General features: G+C 40.6%; 2 protein-coding genes across 6 annotated transcripts in view; one reads left to right on the plus strand and one right to left on the minus strand.

Moving 5' to 3' along the window:
* The window catches only part of Gtf2e2 (general transcription factor IIE subunit 2), a 50,420-nt gene that overhangs the window by 25,478 nt on the left and 9,379 nt on the right, over positions 1–15,563 (minus strand). For all 5 annotated transcript variants that reach the window (XM_076553526.1, XM_076553527.1, XM_042262571.2 and 2 more), the window contains exon 3: positions 2,049–2,140. In XM_076553526.1, the coding sequence (XP_076409641.1) occupies positions 2,049–2,140 (92 nt within the window). The remainder of the gene's footprint in view (positions 1–2,048; positions 2,141–15,563) is intronic.
* On the plus strand, positions 4,974–13,466 carry Smim18 (small integral membrane protein 18). Its single transcript, XM_015992799.3, has 2 exons — positions 4,974–5,190; positions 12,116–13,466. Exon 2 carries the CDS (start codon positions 12,151–12,153, stop codon positions 12,436–12,438), a length of 288 nt encoding a protein of 95 aa, XP_015848285.1. The 5' UTR covers positions 4,974–5,190; positions 12,116–12,150; the 3' UTR covers positions 12,439–13,466.

Here is a 15,563-nt window from a genome sequence, read left to right on the forward strand (position 1 = left end):
CTAACACACCTCAATTCCAGTCAGTATTATCCAGGAGCACACTGTTCTCAGGAGAGTGTGATAAAAGCAAAGAGAACACTAGCAAAATAAAAATAAAATAAAAATTTAAATTTCTAGGAAAAAAATCTTTATCTAACTAATTCTCTTCAGGATTCCCAAGTTCATTCCGTAACTATTAGCTCAGAAAACAAAAACAGGGGGTTGGGGATTTAGCTCAGTGGTAGAGCACTTGCCTAGTAAGCACAAGGCCCTGGGTTCCGTCCTCAGCTCAAAAAAAAAAAAAAAAATTAAAGATGCATAAAGAGCTAAAGCAGTATCAACTGGGGAGCCATTTCCTTTAGGTAACAAAGGTATTTTGCTGTTCTAATTATGCTACATAAAACCCATAAGTGGCATGTACCTTTATCTCAGAGGCAGGCAGAATTACATTTTAAGACCAGGTCTTAAAAAAAAAAAGGCCAGTAAGATGGCCCAGTAGGTAAAGGTGCCTGATGCCAAACCCAATGCCCGAGTTTGATCCCCAGACCCCACAATGTAGGAGAAAACCAACTTCTGAGTTGTCCCCCGACCACCACACGCACTGGCCACTGGCGATGAAACTTGTGAGTCTCCTAGTGTTGCAGTGCTAGGGACCGAACCCAGGGCCTCACACAGGCACACTATAGCTCTACTCCTACCTTTCTGACTCATCTTCTAGAGGCTGAGGACGGAAACAGTGACTGGGCAGACACCAAACCCTGACAGTCAGTAGTCCCCACTGGTGTGTGTGTGTGTGTGTGTGTGTGTGTGTGTGTGTGTGTGTGTGTGTGTGTGTGTGTGTGTACACGCTGAGGATGGAAACAGTGACTGGGCAGACACCACACCCTCTGACAGTCAGTAGTCCCCACTGGTGTGTGTGTGTGTGTGTGTGTGTGTGTGTGTGTGCACGCTGAGGACGGAAACAGTGACTGAGCACACACCAAACCCTCTGACAGTCAGTAGTCCCCACTGGGGTGTGTGTCAAATGATGGCTGCCGCAAAGCTGGAGCTCCAGGTGGTTTGTGGCCCATGACCTAGACAACTGTGCTCATCACAAAACCTCCATTAGAATTATCTTGGCTTTATGAACATTCATTTCTCTGCACTTCAACCTACAAAATCTAAAAACAGCAGACTTGGTGCCAGATTCCATTTTATCATCCTGCCAATAACTAACAAGCAGTAACTACCAAAAGAAAAGGATTACATTCCTTTCCTTGAGGGATGGATCACTGTTACATACAAATCGAACTGAATCAACCTACCCCAATCAACTTCTTCTCAATAACTGCAAAGCAACTCAAATCAGAAGGCAAAAACACTGTCAGTTTCCTCCGACTGACTGACTGACAGCTCCAGGAGTCACCCAACTGTCAGAAGTAGATGGTCATAACGGTTTAACACATAGGGCAATAGGTGACTGGACTCAACAGTCAGAATTTACTGTCATCTGATACGGAGAAATACAAACTAAGATGTTCCTACTGGAAATCAAGTACAAACTCCACAATTCAGACACAGCCAGACACCCAGCTTCTAATTCTTTGGAGTCAATGTTTCCGAAGATCCTCGGTGAGTTTCTTAACCTCCAAGCAGAGAATCAGTCGCCATCATCTGCTTGAACTGTGCAGTTTTTATTTCTCATATGAATGAAGGAACTAGCTTAAAAACTACGCCCATCTTCTCATAGATGTTTTTCTGGGCCATGTGTCTACTGCATGGACGTACTCTTTTTAAGTCAACTGGTGAGCTTAAGTTGTATACTTGACTATAATGTAAATTAAATCAAACATAATTGAGTGCATTACTGTAATGTCAGTTTAACAGAGGGCAAAAGACTGGAAACATTAAATATTTTAGGGGTTTCTTTAAGTATAATCAACATATAATAAACTACACATACTAAAATGAATAATTTGATAAATCTTGGCATATTTATATAAATACCTAACTTCTGAAAACCCCATCTTCTAACTCCCTTTTTATTTTGTCAAAAAAACTAAAGGGACTTTTGTTATGTGAGTACTTACTTTCATGTAATTCACAATCTTCGCAAGAACACCAAACTTATATCCAGAGCTTCCAGATAGTGCTTTCAAGTTAAATGATCCATTGCTATGATCTGAAAATAAAGTTCAAAAGAATTATTATAATATTTTCATATAATATGCTATTATGACTTGAGCAATGAAAATGATTTTAACTTTGGTAAAATATTTTTCTTTGAATTATTTCATCTAATGAAGTCTATCCTGTAATATTTTGGCAAAACTCACAAAATCCATGTATGTTTGTTGAATCATCAATTCCCACCCCTCACCCACCCTTCTTTAGAGAGAGGGTCTCACTCTAGTACACACTGGTCTTGAACTCACCATCCTCCACCTCAGCCTCCAAAGTGCTGGGACTATAAGATTATGACATATCCTAGGCTAACTATAATTTAAAAGCATTAAAATAGTTTGGGGAAGGAGAGTGCTGGGGGTCAAATTCAGGGCCTGTGTGGATTAGGCAAGCACTCTAACAGTGAGCTATACCCCTAGCCCAAATACAAACACTTTAAACTTGTTGTTGTCTGTTTTAAGATAAGAGTCTTAACTAGTAGACCAGGCTAGCCTCCAAATCAGAGAGATCCACCTGCCTCAGCCTCCTCGGCTAGAATTAAAGGCCTGTGCCACCACACCCAGCTCAAAATACAATTCTCTTACAAATACCTTGATCACATTCTACTCCCACCTTAAACTTGCTTAGAGTCCTCCAATAATTAGACAAGAGAACATTATAAATATAAGAAATGAGTGATGGATGGATAGACATCTATCACCCCATAATGCCCTCTTCATCTCCCTTACCCCCCACTTCCTCTCTCAGAAATCTTTACATACTGTTTCAAAATGTTTACCATTTTGTCGCCTCCCTACAGACAGAGCCCTGATGCCATCGCTGTATCACAATGCATTTGAGCCAGACAGAAACATTACAGAATTCACTATAAATACAAGAAAAGCATTTCCGACACACACACACACATTCTATTAGCAAGGCAGCAGGTCAGATACCAACTGCCCACACAGCTGATACACAAGGAGAGTGGGACTAAAGAAAAAAGAGGGGAAGCCATCTCTGGCATCAGCTTGGTAATAAGCATTTCAACAGAAGATTGCATTACCACAACCACAAGTCAAATATAGCAATTGTCAGAGATCCAAAACAGATTCTAGATGCCACATAATACCCCATTTGAAATCAGTAAAAAGTGTTTACTGAATGTTTTCTGTCCTTTGATACTAAAATGCAATGTCTTTTGGAATTTTCCCTTAGAAATAGCTTATACTTTTGAAAAGTAACTCGATTGGCATATTAAAGTCTACTATGCTTCCAAAACTAACAGTAATATTAAGAATGCCTTACTGATATGCATTTCCAAACGATTTCAAAAGCCAGGGGTAGTGGCATAATCTATAATCTTGAAATCTGGTAGGCTGAGGCAGGAGGATGACAAAAGAGGAGGTACATGGGAGGGGTCAGAAGGAGGAAAGAGAGGGGAAATGGCATAATTATATTATCTCAAAAAAATTAAAATAAAAAAACCCATTTGCTGTTCTTCCAGAGGTCACATGAATTCAGTTCTCAACACCTACATCTGGCAGCTCACAACTCTGGAACTCTAGCTCCAGGAAATCTAATACCCTCTTCTGGACTCCAAAGGCATCCATCCATTAAACACACTACACACACACACACACACACACACACACACACACACACACACACACACACACACACTATTTTAAGTTCATACTCTGCTACATAACAAGTCCAGGGCTATCCTGGGCTACAGAAGACCCTATCTCAACAATAGAACTCACTATGCAGACCAGGCCAGCCTCTGCTACTTGAGTGCTGGAATTCAAAGTGTGCACCACCACGCCCAGCTCTCCCCTTTTAAGAGCTACTCCTTGGACTGGAGAGATGGCTCAGAGGTAAAAGCACTGGCTGTTCTTCCAAAGGACCAGGGTTCAATTCCCAACACCCACATGGCAGCTCACAACTGTCTGCAACACCAACACCCTCACAGGCAAAACACCAGTACACATAAAAAATTAATTTAAAAAAAAAAATGTTTAAAAAGTCGGGCGGTGGTGGCACATGCCTTTAATCCCAGCACTCGGAAGGCAGAGCCAGGCGGATCTCTGTGAGCTCAAGGCCAGCCTGAGCTACAGAGTGAGTTCCAGGAAAGGCACAAAGCTACACAGAGAAACCCTGTCTTGAAAAACCAAAAAAAAAAAAAAAAAAAAAAAATTAAAAAAAAATTAAATTAAAAAGGAGCTATTCCTTTAATTAAAAATAATTCTTGATTCTGTTATTAGGCCAAACTCTCATCACCATAACTAAAAATGACAATGAACAGTCAGTTACACTAAAAACATATCTTAAAATTTAGAATAGAAAAAAAAAAAAAAAAACTACCAACCTAAACTAACTCTAACTTAAAGAACTAGGTGTATCTCTGTGAGTTCGAGGCCAGCCAGGTCTCCAAAGCAAGTTCCAGGAAAGGTGCAAGCTACATAGAGAAACCCTGTCTCAGGAAAAAAAAAAAAAAAGAACTAAAGCATTATTTCTATTCCCTCAAAATTTCTCCCAAATACAATCACTATTTGTTCATAACTCCAGAAGTCAAGACTTGAGAACATATTGAGGGAAAACAAAACAATTTTTTTTGGTTAATTTTAAGCTTATTTATGGGATTTTATATCCATTTCCTGTTAGCATTTTACCAAGGTGGTTAACCTTGGCTGCTGTTTCCTAGGTAACTGCCTCTAGAGACTGTAATCTAGCCCCAGCACTGAACTATTCAGAGGGATGTGAATTTTTATAGGAAAAAAAAATAAAAAACAAATCATCAATCTGTTTCTATGTGAAAAATTAGCTTAAAGACAAAAAAACATTTTTAAGAGGGGTGGCAGCTGATACCCCAGACAGCTCTATTCAATTTATGAATGATCCTCTCTCTCCTCAAGACGGCAGGACTTCATGCAAATGAGCACAGAGGAAACAGTCAGCTGCATTATACAGCCAACCAATAGAAGCACAGCTCCATCTTGGCTGTGCACTGGACTGCATTACTAACAGACGATACCATCGCTTCAGCAGCATCTTTCCAGACAAGAGGTAGGCTTATTTGATCCTTTTTATTCAGTATCCATATCCTTCGGAAGCAGTAGGAAAATATTTTACCATGAAAAAAAAAAAAAAATCAAGCAGAAAGCATTATGCCTACAGAAAACATAAAAGCAATGTATTAACCCATTATTTTGTAGGATTTTATCATGAAAATGACGACTGCCCTGTGCTATTTGATAAGCATCCTTACCATCTGTCCCTTAATGGAAAATTCATTACATTTTCTACTAATCTGATCTATTCGGACCTTCAGTAAGACAAAAGCATTTGATGTTAACCTGGGTCTTTGCTAATTTCATTTTCTCAAAGCAAATTCATTTCAGAAGTCCGGTCTGTCTTAACAAAGGATGTTTCTCAAAGAAAAAAAAATCTAGAATAGCAAAGCCTTGGCTAAAGCTTTCTGATTATATGTACAAATTATATTGCCTGGTAAAAAGCAGTTATGGAGAAAGATAATTCAAATTATTTGTATTTGACTTTGAGTACTAATAGAGAGAATGCCAAGAAAATACCAGTTATAATTTTTATATTAAAAACACTTTAACACGTATCATTATGAGTTGTATCATACTATAAGCAAAGATAATTTATAGAACATCAGATTTCCCCAACATCTTCATTAAAATAATTCCTCACAGTAAAATCTACCTTACCATAAAATATAAGCCATGTTATTACACAAAAATCTTTTAAAATATCTTTTCATCATAAGCCACATAAAAATTCAAAATAAATTATTCTTAAACTGGTATTAGATACATACAAATTTTTGATAAACTACATCTTAAAATTAAATGTGTCCTAAGAAGAGCTGGTTAAGAAAGAACAGTAATAGTATGTAGTAAAATTATTCTCCTGGCTCAGAGTAATCAACCAAATTTCTGTAAATAGCATCTGAAGATGACAATCTTCTTCAGCAGATGCTAGCTCTCCACGATAGACTGTACTTAACCAAATAAATGTCCACCTTTCACCCTTCACCTCGATGCTATCGATATTTACTACTAAGGTTTGGGTTTTTTCTCCTGTTTTCATAATTTCTATTCCTTTTGTTTCCTCATCAGCGTTCAGGTTACACAAACAGTATCTTGAAAAACTCAAAAGGCTGCTGTAACAAGATACTCCATCTCTCAGGTTCAGCACAGCAGGTTAATTACCTAGAAACCATTCTTGCTTACCACAGGAAATATGGGAGCCAAGTAACACAGAGAACAACTGTCAAATAAGTTAATTTACACCTTACCATTTCAAATTGGTTGAGCATTCGTTAACGGCCTACATTTTCATATAGTATGTCTATAATTAGCATAAATGGAGGCTGTTACTGTTCACCAAGTCATCTTTCAAGTACACCCTATCTCAGAGTCTCAGAGCTTAAATTAAATGAGTTGCTCTACATTTAAAGGCTATTATGATTAACTGATCGTATTTCAAAGTGGTGTACTTAAAAGTTCCAGAGAATTCAATTTACAACTTTTTACCATAAATAGAGCTAAATCATAATTTCTAATCTGGTGATCTAGGGTCCCAAAACCACAAGACCATAAATATTCCACTGGGGCCTTTTGAAAAAGCTGAACAGGTAAAAGGAACATAGCAAAAATAACATGAAATAAAACCTACCTAAAATTATATGATTTGCTTTAAGGCTTCCCATTCCTATAATAAAATTATAAAGGGAGGATCCACCAAGTATAAGACTATTATTGTTTCTATTTTTAATCATTTTCTCCCAGTTTTTATAACATGCTTACAGCATTTCCTTGAACAAATTTCATGTTAACTGGAAAAATGTAGTCTAGAATAGGAAATCTTGATGATGTACTTCTTTTTGAGTGCTTAGTTAAACCAAATCCGTTGCCACAAAATGTAGTCTTTACCTTAAATCTAACACACAACAGATTACTGGATCTTCTCTCTACTTTGGAGGAATACACAGTAAACTGAAGGTGGGGTGTGATGTCTACCACACGTGTGACTTGTTTCAGGTATGTAGAGGAGCTAACTAAAGCAACAATGTCTTGATTTCCTCACCAGTTTCAACACTGTTGAAAGTGGCAAAACGTCCTAACATACAACCTAAGCTTGGAATACACGGTCTTTCTTAGTCACTGTTCTATTGCTGGGAAGAGACACCTTGACCACGGCAACTCTCAGGAAAGAGAGCATTTAACTGGAGCTTGCTTAAAGTTTCAGAGGTTTAGCACCATCATCGTGGTGAGGAACATGGCAGCAGGCAGACAGGCACACTGGAACAGTAGCTGAGAGCTACCTCCTGATCCGCAAGAAGAGAGCTTGCGCCTGGCAGGGGCTTTTGAAATGTCAAAGCCCACCCCCAGTGACACACTTCCTCCAACAAGGCCACACCTTCTAATCTTTTCAAATAATGCCACTCCCTGGTAACTGAACATTCAAATATGTGAGCCGATGGGGAGCATTCTTATTCTAACCACCACTCATAAACACTCCTTTCTAAACAGACACTTCCAGCAAAACACAAGGGCCTTTGGTAAGCATACTGTTACTCCACGGTCATTGCAAGCATAAGGACTATATGAAGTCTCACATGTAAATAAAGTACACTATCTAGGGTGGGGATATAAGGCAAAGGCAGGGAGCTCCTAACACAAACAAGGCTCTGGTGAAGTCTGGGTCTTCCATCCATCACTGTTACCTCTGCTCTTCAGAGAATCTGAAGCTGGGCAGTGGTGGTGCCTGCCTTTAATCCCAGCACTTGGGAGGCAGAGACTGGCAGATCTCTGAGTTACACAGAGAAACCATGTCTCAGAACGCCCCCCCCCCCCCGCCCCCGCCAAAAAAATAGGAAAAAAAATCTGAAAATTCATTCATGTTAACATAAAAACTGACAATATATAGATAGGTTCCTTGCATGAATATTCACATTATACTAGTGTCATAAATCTTAAAGGTGTTTCAAAAGACAAACATTGTAAAGTCACATAGACAAGTACCTTTATTAAAGAAGCCAGGTAAAAAGGACCTAGCCATGACACATATATACCACACCTACCCACAACCCACACACCTAAATTCCATCTCTAACCAAGTTTCTGAGTACCTGTACGTTTGTGTCCATGGTGTTTAGACTCAGAGACCTCGACAACACATACACTGGATCAGCCTATCAGGGCATCCACACCACACAACCTAAGAGGCACAACTTAATACTGCATTATATGACAACGGTACCATAAAGCATAAGGCAGCTTGTTTTGTTTTTGGTTTTTTGGTTTTGTTTTTTTTTCTCATAAAAATGTGCCCCACAGGGTGTGCATCAGGTGCATCTTATCCCTAACCCAGAAGCTATCTCCAACTGATAGCCACTTGTGAATGAAAACTTAGTTTTCTCCAAGGGATTCTCACTGGGGAAACAAATCACTCTTAAGGGCAGGCCCCATGCCCAACAGTAGATGGTCAACACCAAAGGAACTCAGTAGCTTCCTTGAAGGATCTCTGGCTCATAATGTTAAGTCAAGGCATTTTTTTGAACCTTGTAAGTCCTTTGCATATACATTACAGCTTCCAGTTTTATGTTTTTATGGGATCCCTATGTGTGTGCACACCTGACGTGTATGGGTGTATCTCTGCATCTGTTTCCTGTGCATTCCTTTGGCTCTTTTTAGTTTGGTTTTTGTATTATTCCGATTTGCTTTTGTTTTATCTTATTTCATTATTATTCCAGAAATGCCTAACTGTTTTCTAAGGAGAAACAGGAAGGGTATGGATCCAGATGGGAGGGAAGGTAGGAAGGAACTAGAAGGCATATGACGGGGAAGAACCATTATCACAATATATTGTATGAGAAAAATCAATTTTAAATTATAAAAAAAAATTTGCTCTGAAGAGAACATTCCAAGGATAAGGTAATTTTGATTTATTTTTATTTTATGTTCATTGGTGTTTTGTCTGCATGTATGTCTGTATGAGGGTGTCAGATCACTTGGCACTGATTACAGTTGTTAGTTGTGAGCTGCCGTGTGGTTGCTGGGAATTGAACCCAGGTCCTCTGGAAGAGCAGCCAGTGCTCTGAACCACTGAGCCATCTCTCCAGCCCCCCCCCCCCCCCCCCCCCCCGCCCACTCCGATAAAGTCACTTTGAAATCCTGGGTCTTGAGACACGGCTTGAATGAAATGTAGTGCGAAGTGGCATACGTCACTTACTGACAATGTAACTTGATATGTCCCGGAAATAATAAAAGTCAGTTACGGGGCTGGAGAGAGGGCTCAGTGGTTAAGAGCACTGGCTGCTCTCCCAGAGGACCTGGATTCAATTCCCAGCACCCACATGGCAGATTATGGCTGTAATTCCTGTTCCAGGGGATCTGACACCTTCACACCAATGCATATAAAATAAACTTTAAAAAAAAAAAGGTCACATACCACCCATTAAGCATGTTGTCACCCACTAAAGAATGAAAAGTAATCAAGTACCATGAAACAGAAGTCTCTTAAGTTCACACAAAATATGTATTTAAGCCTTTACTTATGACTTCAGCTAATAAATCTAACCTTCAAATACAGGAAGCCAGCAAGAGGCTAGCCAGAGAGATTGGATTTTGTAAAAACAAACTTGATTTAGAACTTAGAAAACGTAACTTTGGTAAAAGTTATAACATTCTGGTATTAGGAAGACAAATTTAACCAATATGACTTCACAGTTGGGGTGTGGAAATAACACCCTGCTTGTATTTAGAGACATCTTCATCTTTTAGAAATAAGTACTGAAATATTTCTAGACTGAATAATACCCAATGACGCATGTGACAGAAGCAAGCGGGTAAGGCACAGAAGGGCCAACCCTGGTAAATGAAGATCAACTTGGAGCACTTGCTCTTCCTTGCTTTTTGTTGTTGTTGTTTTCGTTTGTTTTTTTTTATTTTATTTTTTTTTTTTTGGTTTTTTGAGACAGGGTTTCTCTGTGTAGCTTTGCACCTTTCCTGGAACTCACTCTGTAGCCCAGGCTGGCCTCAAACTCACAGAGATCCGCCTGGCTCTGCCTCCCGAGTGCTGGGATTAAAGGCGTGCGCCACCACCTCCCTGCCTTACTTGCTTTTATGATAAAGGTCTCACTGTACAGCTGAGACCTCTCTGGAAGTCCCAATGTAGCCCAGGCTGGCCTCAAACTCAGGTTCCTCCTGCATCTGTCTCCCAAGTGCTGGGATCACAGGCGTGTAACAATGTCAGGGTTATACTCTTCATGTACTATGTTGAAGTCTTCTTTACACAAAATATACAAATAAAAGACATCTCTATAATTTAGAAAAACCACTCAGTACACAGTGGGTAATTAACATTTGTTGTAAATACACATGAAACACTGTTTACAAGTATGTAGTAAAGAAAAAGCATAAAAGTATCAGTGAATTAAGAAAATACAATCATGTTTTTATTTCCTTTTTTCTTTTCTTTTATATACTGGATAGGTATTTAGTAACTCCTTAAAAATGTTTTTTAAAAAATCAAGATAATGGGGGACTGGGTATGGTGGCACACGCCTTTAATCCCAGCACTTGGGAATCAGAGGCAGGCAGACCTCTGAGTTTGAAGCCAGCCAGGTCTCCACGTCAGCCAAGGCTACATAGTGAGACTCTATTCCAAAAAAGAAAAAGAAAATTAATTACCGTATTTTTTTTTTTTTTTTTTTGGTTTTTCGAGACAGGGTTTCTCTGTGTAGCTTTGCGCCTTTTCCTGGAGCTCACTTGGTAGCCCAGGCTGGCCTTGAACTCACAGAGATCCGCCTGGCTCTGCCTCCCGAGTGCTGGGATTAAAGGCGTGCGCCACCACCGCCCGGCTAATTACCGTATTTTATACTAGCAATTTTTCAATCTTCACCTTCTCATGTAAGGTATAACAAGTATCAGGTTAACAACATTATAAATACTGAAATTAGCAAGGATAATAACATACTATTATAATCTCAGCACTAAATAGGCAAAGAAAAAAAGATCCAAAGTTCAAAATCATCCTTAACTACATACCAAATTTAGGACCACCATAAAAAAAAAAAAAAGCAGCCAAGGAAGGAGCCTACTCGTATAAAAACAGAAATTTAACTCATTAGCTTACTTTATGAAATTAATAACTGACACTTCTTAAAGAACTCAATTTATCTGCTTTTAAAAACTGTATTTGTAGGGGGGGCACATTTCCCATGCCTTGGGGGCCCGAGGCAAACTTACAGTCAGTTCTCTCCACCACGCAGACCTGGAGATCACAGTCAGTCATTAGGCTTGGCAGTCAGCGTCTTTACCTCCAGAGCCATCTCGCCAGCCCTAAACTTATCCACTTTAAAGATGACTGTCCACAGTCACTTAGGTTTATAAAACACTCGAGACTTTTATCTACAACTAATTAGTAATCCCAGACAACTTTCATCTTAAACTTTAGTTTGTCCTCCTACTGAAAACTGTCAGGATTTGGCTTTTCTCTTCCTGTTACTTTATATTCAGCTACAATTTCTAGATTCAGATCCAAATTGACGGAAGAGGCAAAAGGAAACAGAAACACCCTAACCCAGGTGAGAAGCACCCGAAGCGTGACAAGACTTCCCAAGGATAATTGCTCACCGATACTGCTTTAGTCAAGCTTCAAGCTGCCTGTTTTTACTCTTTATTAGCAGTAAATCCCATACGTAAAATTTTCTTCTATCTGTGTGTGTCTAAGTCCTAAACACTATCTAATAAGTGAAATCCATAAAAACTAGGGTGTAATTTACTGGTTGGCATAAACACAAAAAACTTGAAATGTGATTCAGTCATCACTTTTGTTAGACGTTAGACAGTAGGTAAAGCCCACGGTGACTCTATGAATCCACTAAGGAACTTCAGTGCTGAGATCTGAAGGCACAGGTCTCTCGTTTGGTTATAAATACTCATTTTCTCCCTCTGTGTAGATCTCAAACAGCAGTAAACAAGTGGGGCCCCAAGGATGGCTTCTGGCCACTGGAACGAGACCACGCCCTCCGTTCCCCAGGGCCTGGGCTTCCAAGTGCAAACCATCTACCCGTTCCACGACAACTGGAACACGGCCTGCTTTGTCATCCTGCTGCTGTTCATGTTCACCGTGGTGTCCTTAGTCGTCCTGGCTTTCCTCTACGAGGCACTCGACTGCTGCTGCTGGGCCAAGAACAAAACTGTGAAGGACTTGAAAAGCGAGCCCAACCCTCTCCGGAGTATGATGGACAACATCCGGAAACGGGACAGTGAGGTGGTCTAGCCCTCCTCAGAAGATCAACAGAAGCTTATAGGCCTCTCTCTGCCTCTTGAGGAAAACGGAATTTCCTGAGGGCAACCCTTAGGACAACACTGATGCTGACTTTGAGTGGCTCAAAGATTTCCAGTAGAAAACAAGTGAGATGTGCACTTGTGTGTGTGTATGTGTGTGTGTCCTTCCTTAAATACACAGTTTATGACGGGAACTACTGTCTACCTAACACGGCATCTCAAAAACTACACGAACTATTCCCAGCACCCACGAGAGGGAATACTGAGCAACAGTACTCCAGTTTCCAGGCAAACTACAACATCAGCAGAGCTAACTGCTAAAGAAAGTAACTTGTGCCTGGTCACACACATTAAAAAGAAGTGTTTAGATAGTAAAATCCTACTTAAAATGTGCCTCTAAATCCCGAGTAAAACATTTCCAGGTCTCACAGTGGTGGTGCACGCCTTTAATCGCAGCACTCGGGAGGCAGAGGCAGGCGGATCTCTGAGTTCGAGGCCAACCTGTCTTGGGGGAGGGGGGACATTTCCACTACAGAGTCCCTTTGTTATAGCAAGATGAAGGGGATGAGATAGCCTTGATATGTAGCCCAGGCTGACCTCAATCTTGAAGCAACCATACTGCCTCAGCCTCCAAAACGATGGTATTACAGGCATGTGCCACCATGGCACAGAGTCCCTATTTATTACAATCCAGTATTTTAAAACTGATTGAAGACAGTATTTATTTTATTTTATTTATTTACTTTTGGTTTTTTGAAACAGGGTTTCTCTTTGTAGCCCTGGCTGTCCTGGAATTCACTCTGTGTAGACCAGGCTTGGCCTCGAACTCAGAGATCCACCTGCCTCTGCCTCCCAAGTACTGGGAATAAAGATGTGTGCCACCATGCCTGGCTCATTATTTTTACTTCTCTTATTCACGCTATCAAGACCTAAGGATACTCAATACAGAAACTTGCAAAGACAGGTGGAAAGGGTTTGTTGGAGCTGACAGTGTAATAATACATAAAAAGAATACATACACACGTCTGGGTTTTGGAATGTTTGGTTCATTTTGAAGCGCCACTCCCTGAGTACGGGGATTACTGGTCACACTACCACACCTGGCTCTAATAATAGCATTAGAAACTCGAGACCGATTAAGAACTGTGGCTGTTTGGGATTGGGAGATCACTCAGTGGGTAAAGCACTTGCCATACCATGAGACCCTGAATCCAGATCCCCAGAACTCAAGGCTCCTATAGCAAAGACATGACAACCTCCTGAAGTTTATGGTCATGGGCCAGCTAGCCGGGTTACACAGCAACAAGACACCCTGTTTCCAGATGGATGCCAATGAAAGACACCTGCACTTGTCTTCTGGCCTCTATACACATTCCGTGGAAGACCTACACACACACACACACACACACACACACACACACACACACACACACACACACACACACACACGCACACACGCACAAACTTCAAAAAAAGAAGAACGTGATAGTTTATGCCAGGTGTAATGTCTGCAATCCTAGCAGAGGCAGAAGACTGCCACAAGCCAAGGCCAGCAAGACCCCGGCTAAAACAGAGAAATACACAAGTTTCCTTTGACTTACTTCTTTTTTAAATGCACATGGATGTTTTGCCTGGTTTTATGTGCACTATCTGTATGCCTGTTGCTCACGCAGGCCAGAAGAGGGCATCAGATGAGGGCCATGTACATACAGAGAATTAAGCCTGGCTCCTCTGCAAGAACAGCAAGTGCTCTTATGGCTATGCAGATAATGTATTTTACAATCTTAATATTGCTTTGCTATTACCTCTGAGGAAATCTAAGAAAACCATTACACTACCTTCAAGCCATAAACAACAGCTACAAATTTACTTTAGGAAATTATCTCAGAATAAATCATCTCTATACATGCATAAAAAGGTCATAAAGAAATCCATTATTTTATATGCTATTTTTAAAAACTACATTAGGGGCTGGAAAGATAGCTCAGGATTAAGAACTGTTGCTGCTCTTCCAGAGGACCCAGGTTCAATTCCCAACATCCATATGGCAGCTCATATCTATGACTCCAGTTCCAGGGCAATCAAATGCCCTTTTTGGTCTCCCCAAGCACCAGGCATGAATGTCGTGCATGGGCATACATGAAGGCAAAATACCTGTACACATAAAGTAATTGTTAAAGAAATGTTTAATTACATCTTAAAAAGCAAATGAAACAGGGGTTGTCGAGATGGCTCAGTTAAAAGCACTTGCTGCTCTCTGAGGACCCAGGTTCAGTTCCCAGTATCCCCACAGCAGCTTACAGCTGTCTGTAACACCAGTTCCAGGAGATCCACCACCCTCTTCTGCCCTCCACAGACACTGCATGCCTGTGATATACGTACACACACACAGTCAAAACACTCATACACAGAAATAACTGTTCAAAGAAGAGTAAATGAAACAGATTCCCTCTGAAAAAGGAAGCTAGCAAGCGGCTGGGGCTGGGAACTCTGCACACCCTCCGTTCAATCCCCAGCACTGCAAAAAGGAAAAAACAAAGAAGCTCAGGGGACAGAGGTTATTTCCAATATTAAAAAAAAATGAAAATACACCTTTCACTAAATATACCAGTCAGCTTACTAGATTAAAAGGCCACTTAATACTACTACAAAACAGAATATATTTTGTCTTCTGAAGTTCACCGTTTTATTTTGTGTGTATGTGTTGGTGTATGTGTGCGCGGGCATGCAGAGGCGGGGGGGGGGGGGGGGGGGGGGGGGAGCAGGTGTCTCCTCTACTGCTCTCATTGAACCTGGATCTCACTGACTGGCAAGAAGGGCTGGCAAGCCAGGCCAAGGGAGCCTCCTGTCTGTCTCCCCTTTATGTAAGGGGCTGGGGATCCAAACTCGGGTCTTCACGGTCACACAGCAAGCCCTTTATCTGCTGAGCCGTCTCCCCAGCTCTGACAGTTAATATTACAATAGATGCTAGTTTAAGGTTATACACACAAAGACTGGACAAATGCAGACTAACTGATACAGTAAGAGGATTGTGGCTGACTAGCAGCTTCCTGGAGATAAAACATTCCATCCTGCAGGGAAGCTCATGATAGAAAGTAAACAACTCAAACCAGCTAC

This window comes from Peromyscus maniculatus, chromosome 17 (assembly GCF_049852395.1).
Source record: "Peromyscus maniculatus bairdii isolate BWxNUB_F1_BW_parent chromosome 17, HU_Pman_BW_mat_3.1, whole genome shotgun sequence".
Taxonomy (NCBI): domain Eukaryota; kingdom Metazoa; phylum Chordata; class Mammalia; order Rodentia; family Cricetidae; genus Peromyscus; species Peromyscus maniculatus.

Coding starts and splice junctions, on each gene's coding strand:
- Smim18 (XM_015992799.3), top strand. CDS start 12,151: ATGGCTTCTGGCCACTGGAACGAGACCACGCCCTCCGTTCCCCAGGGC.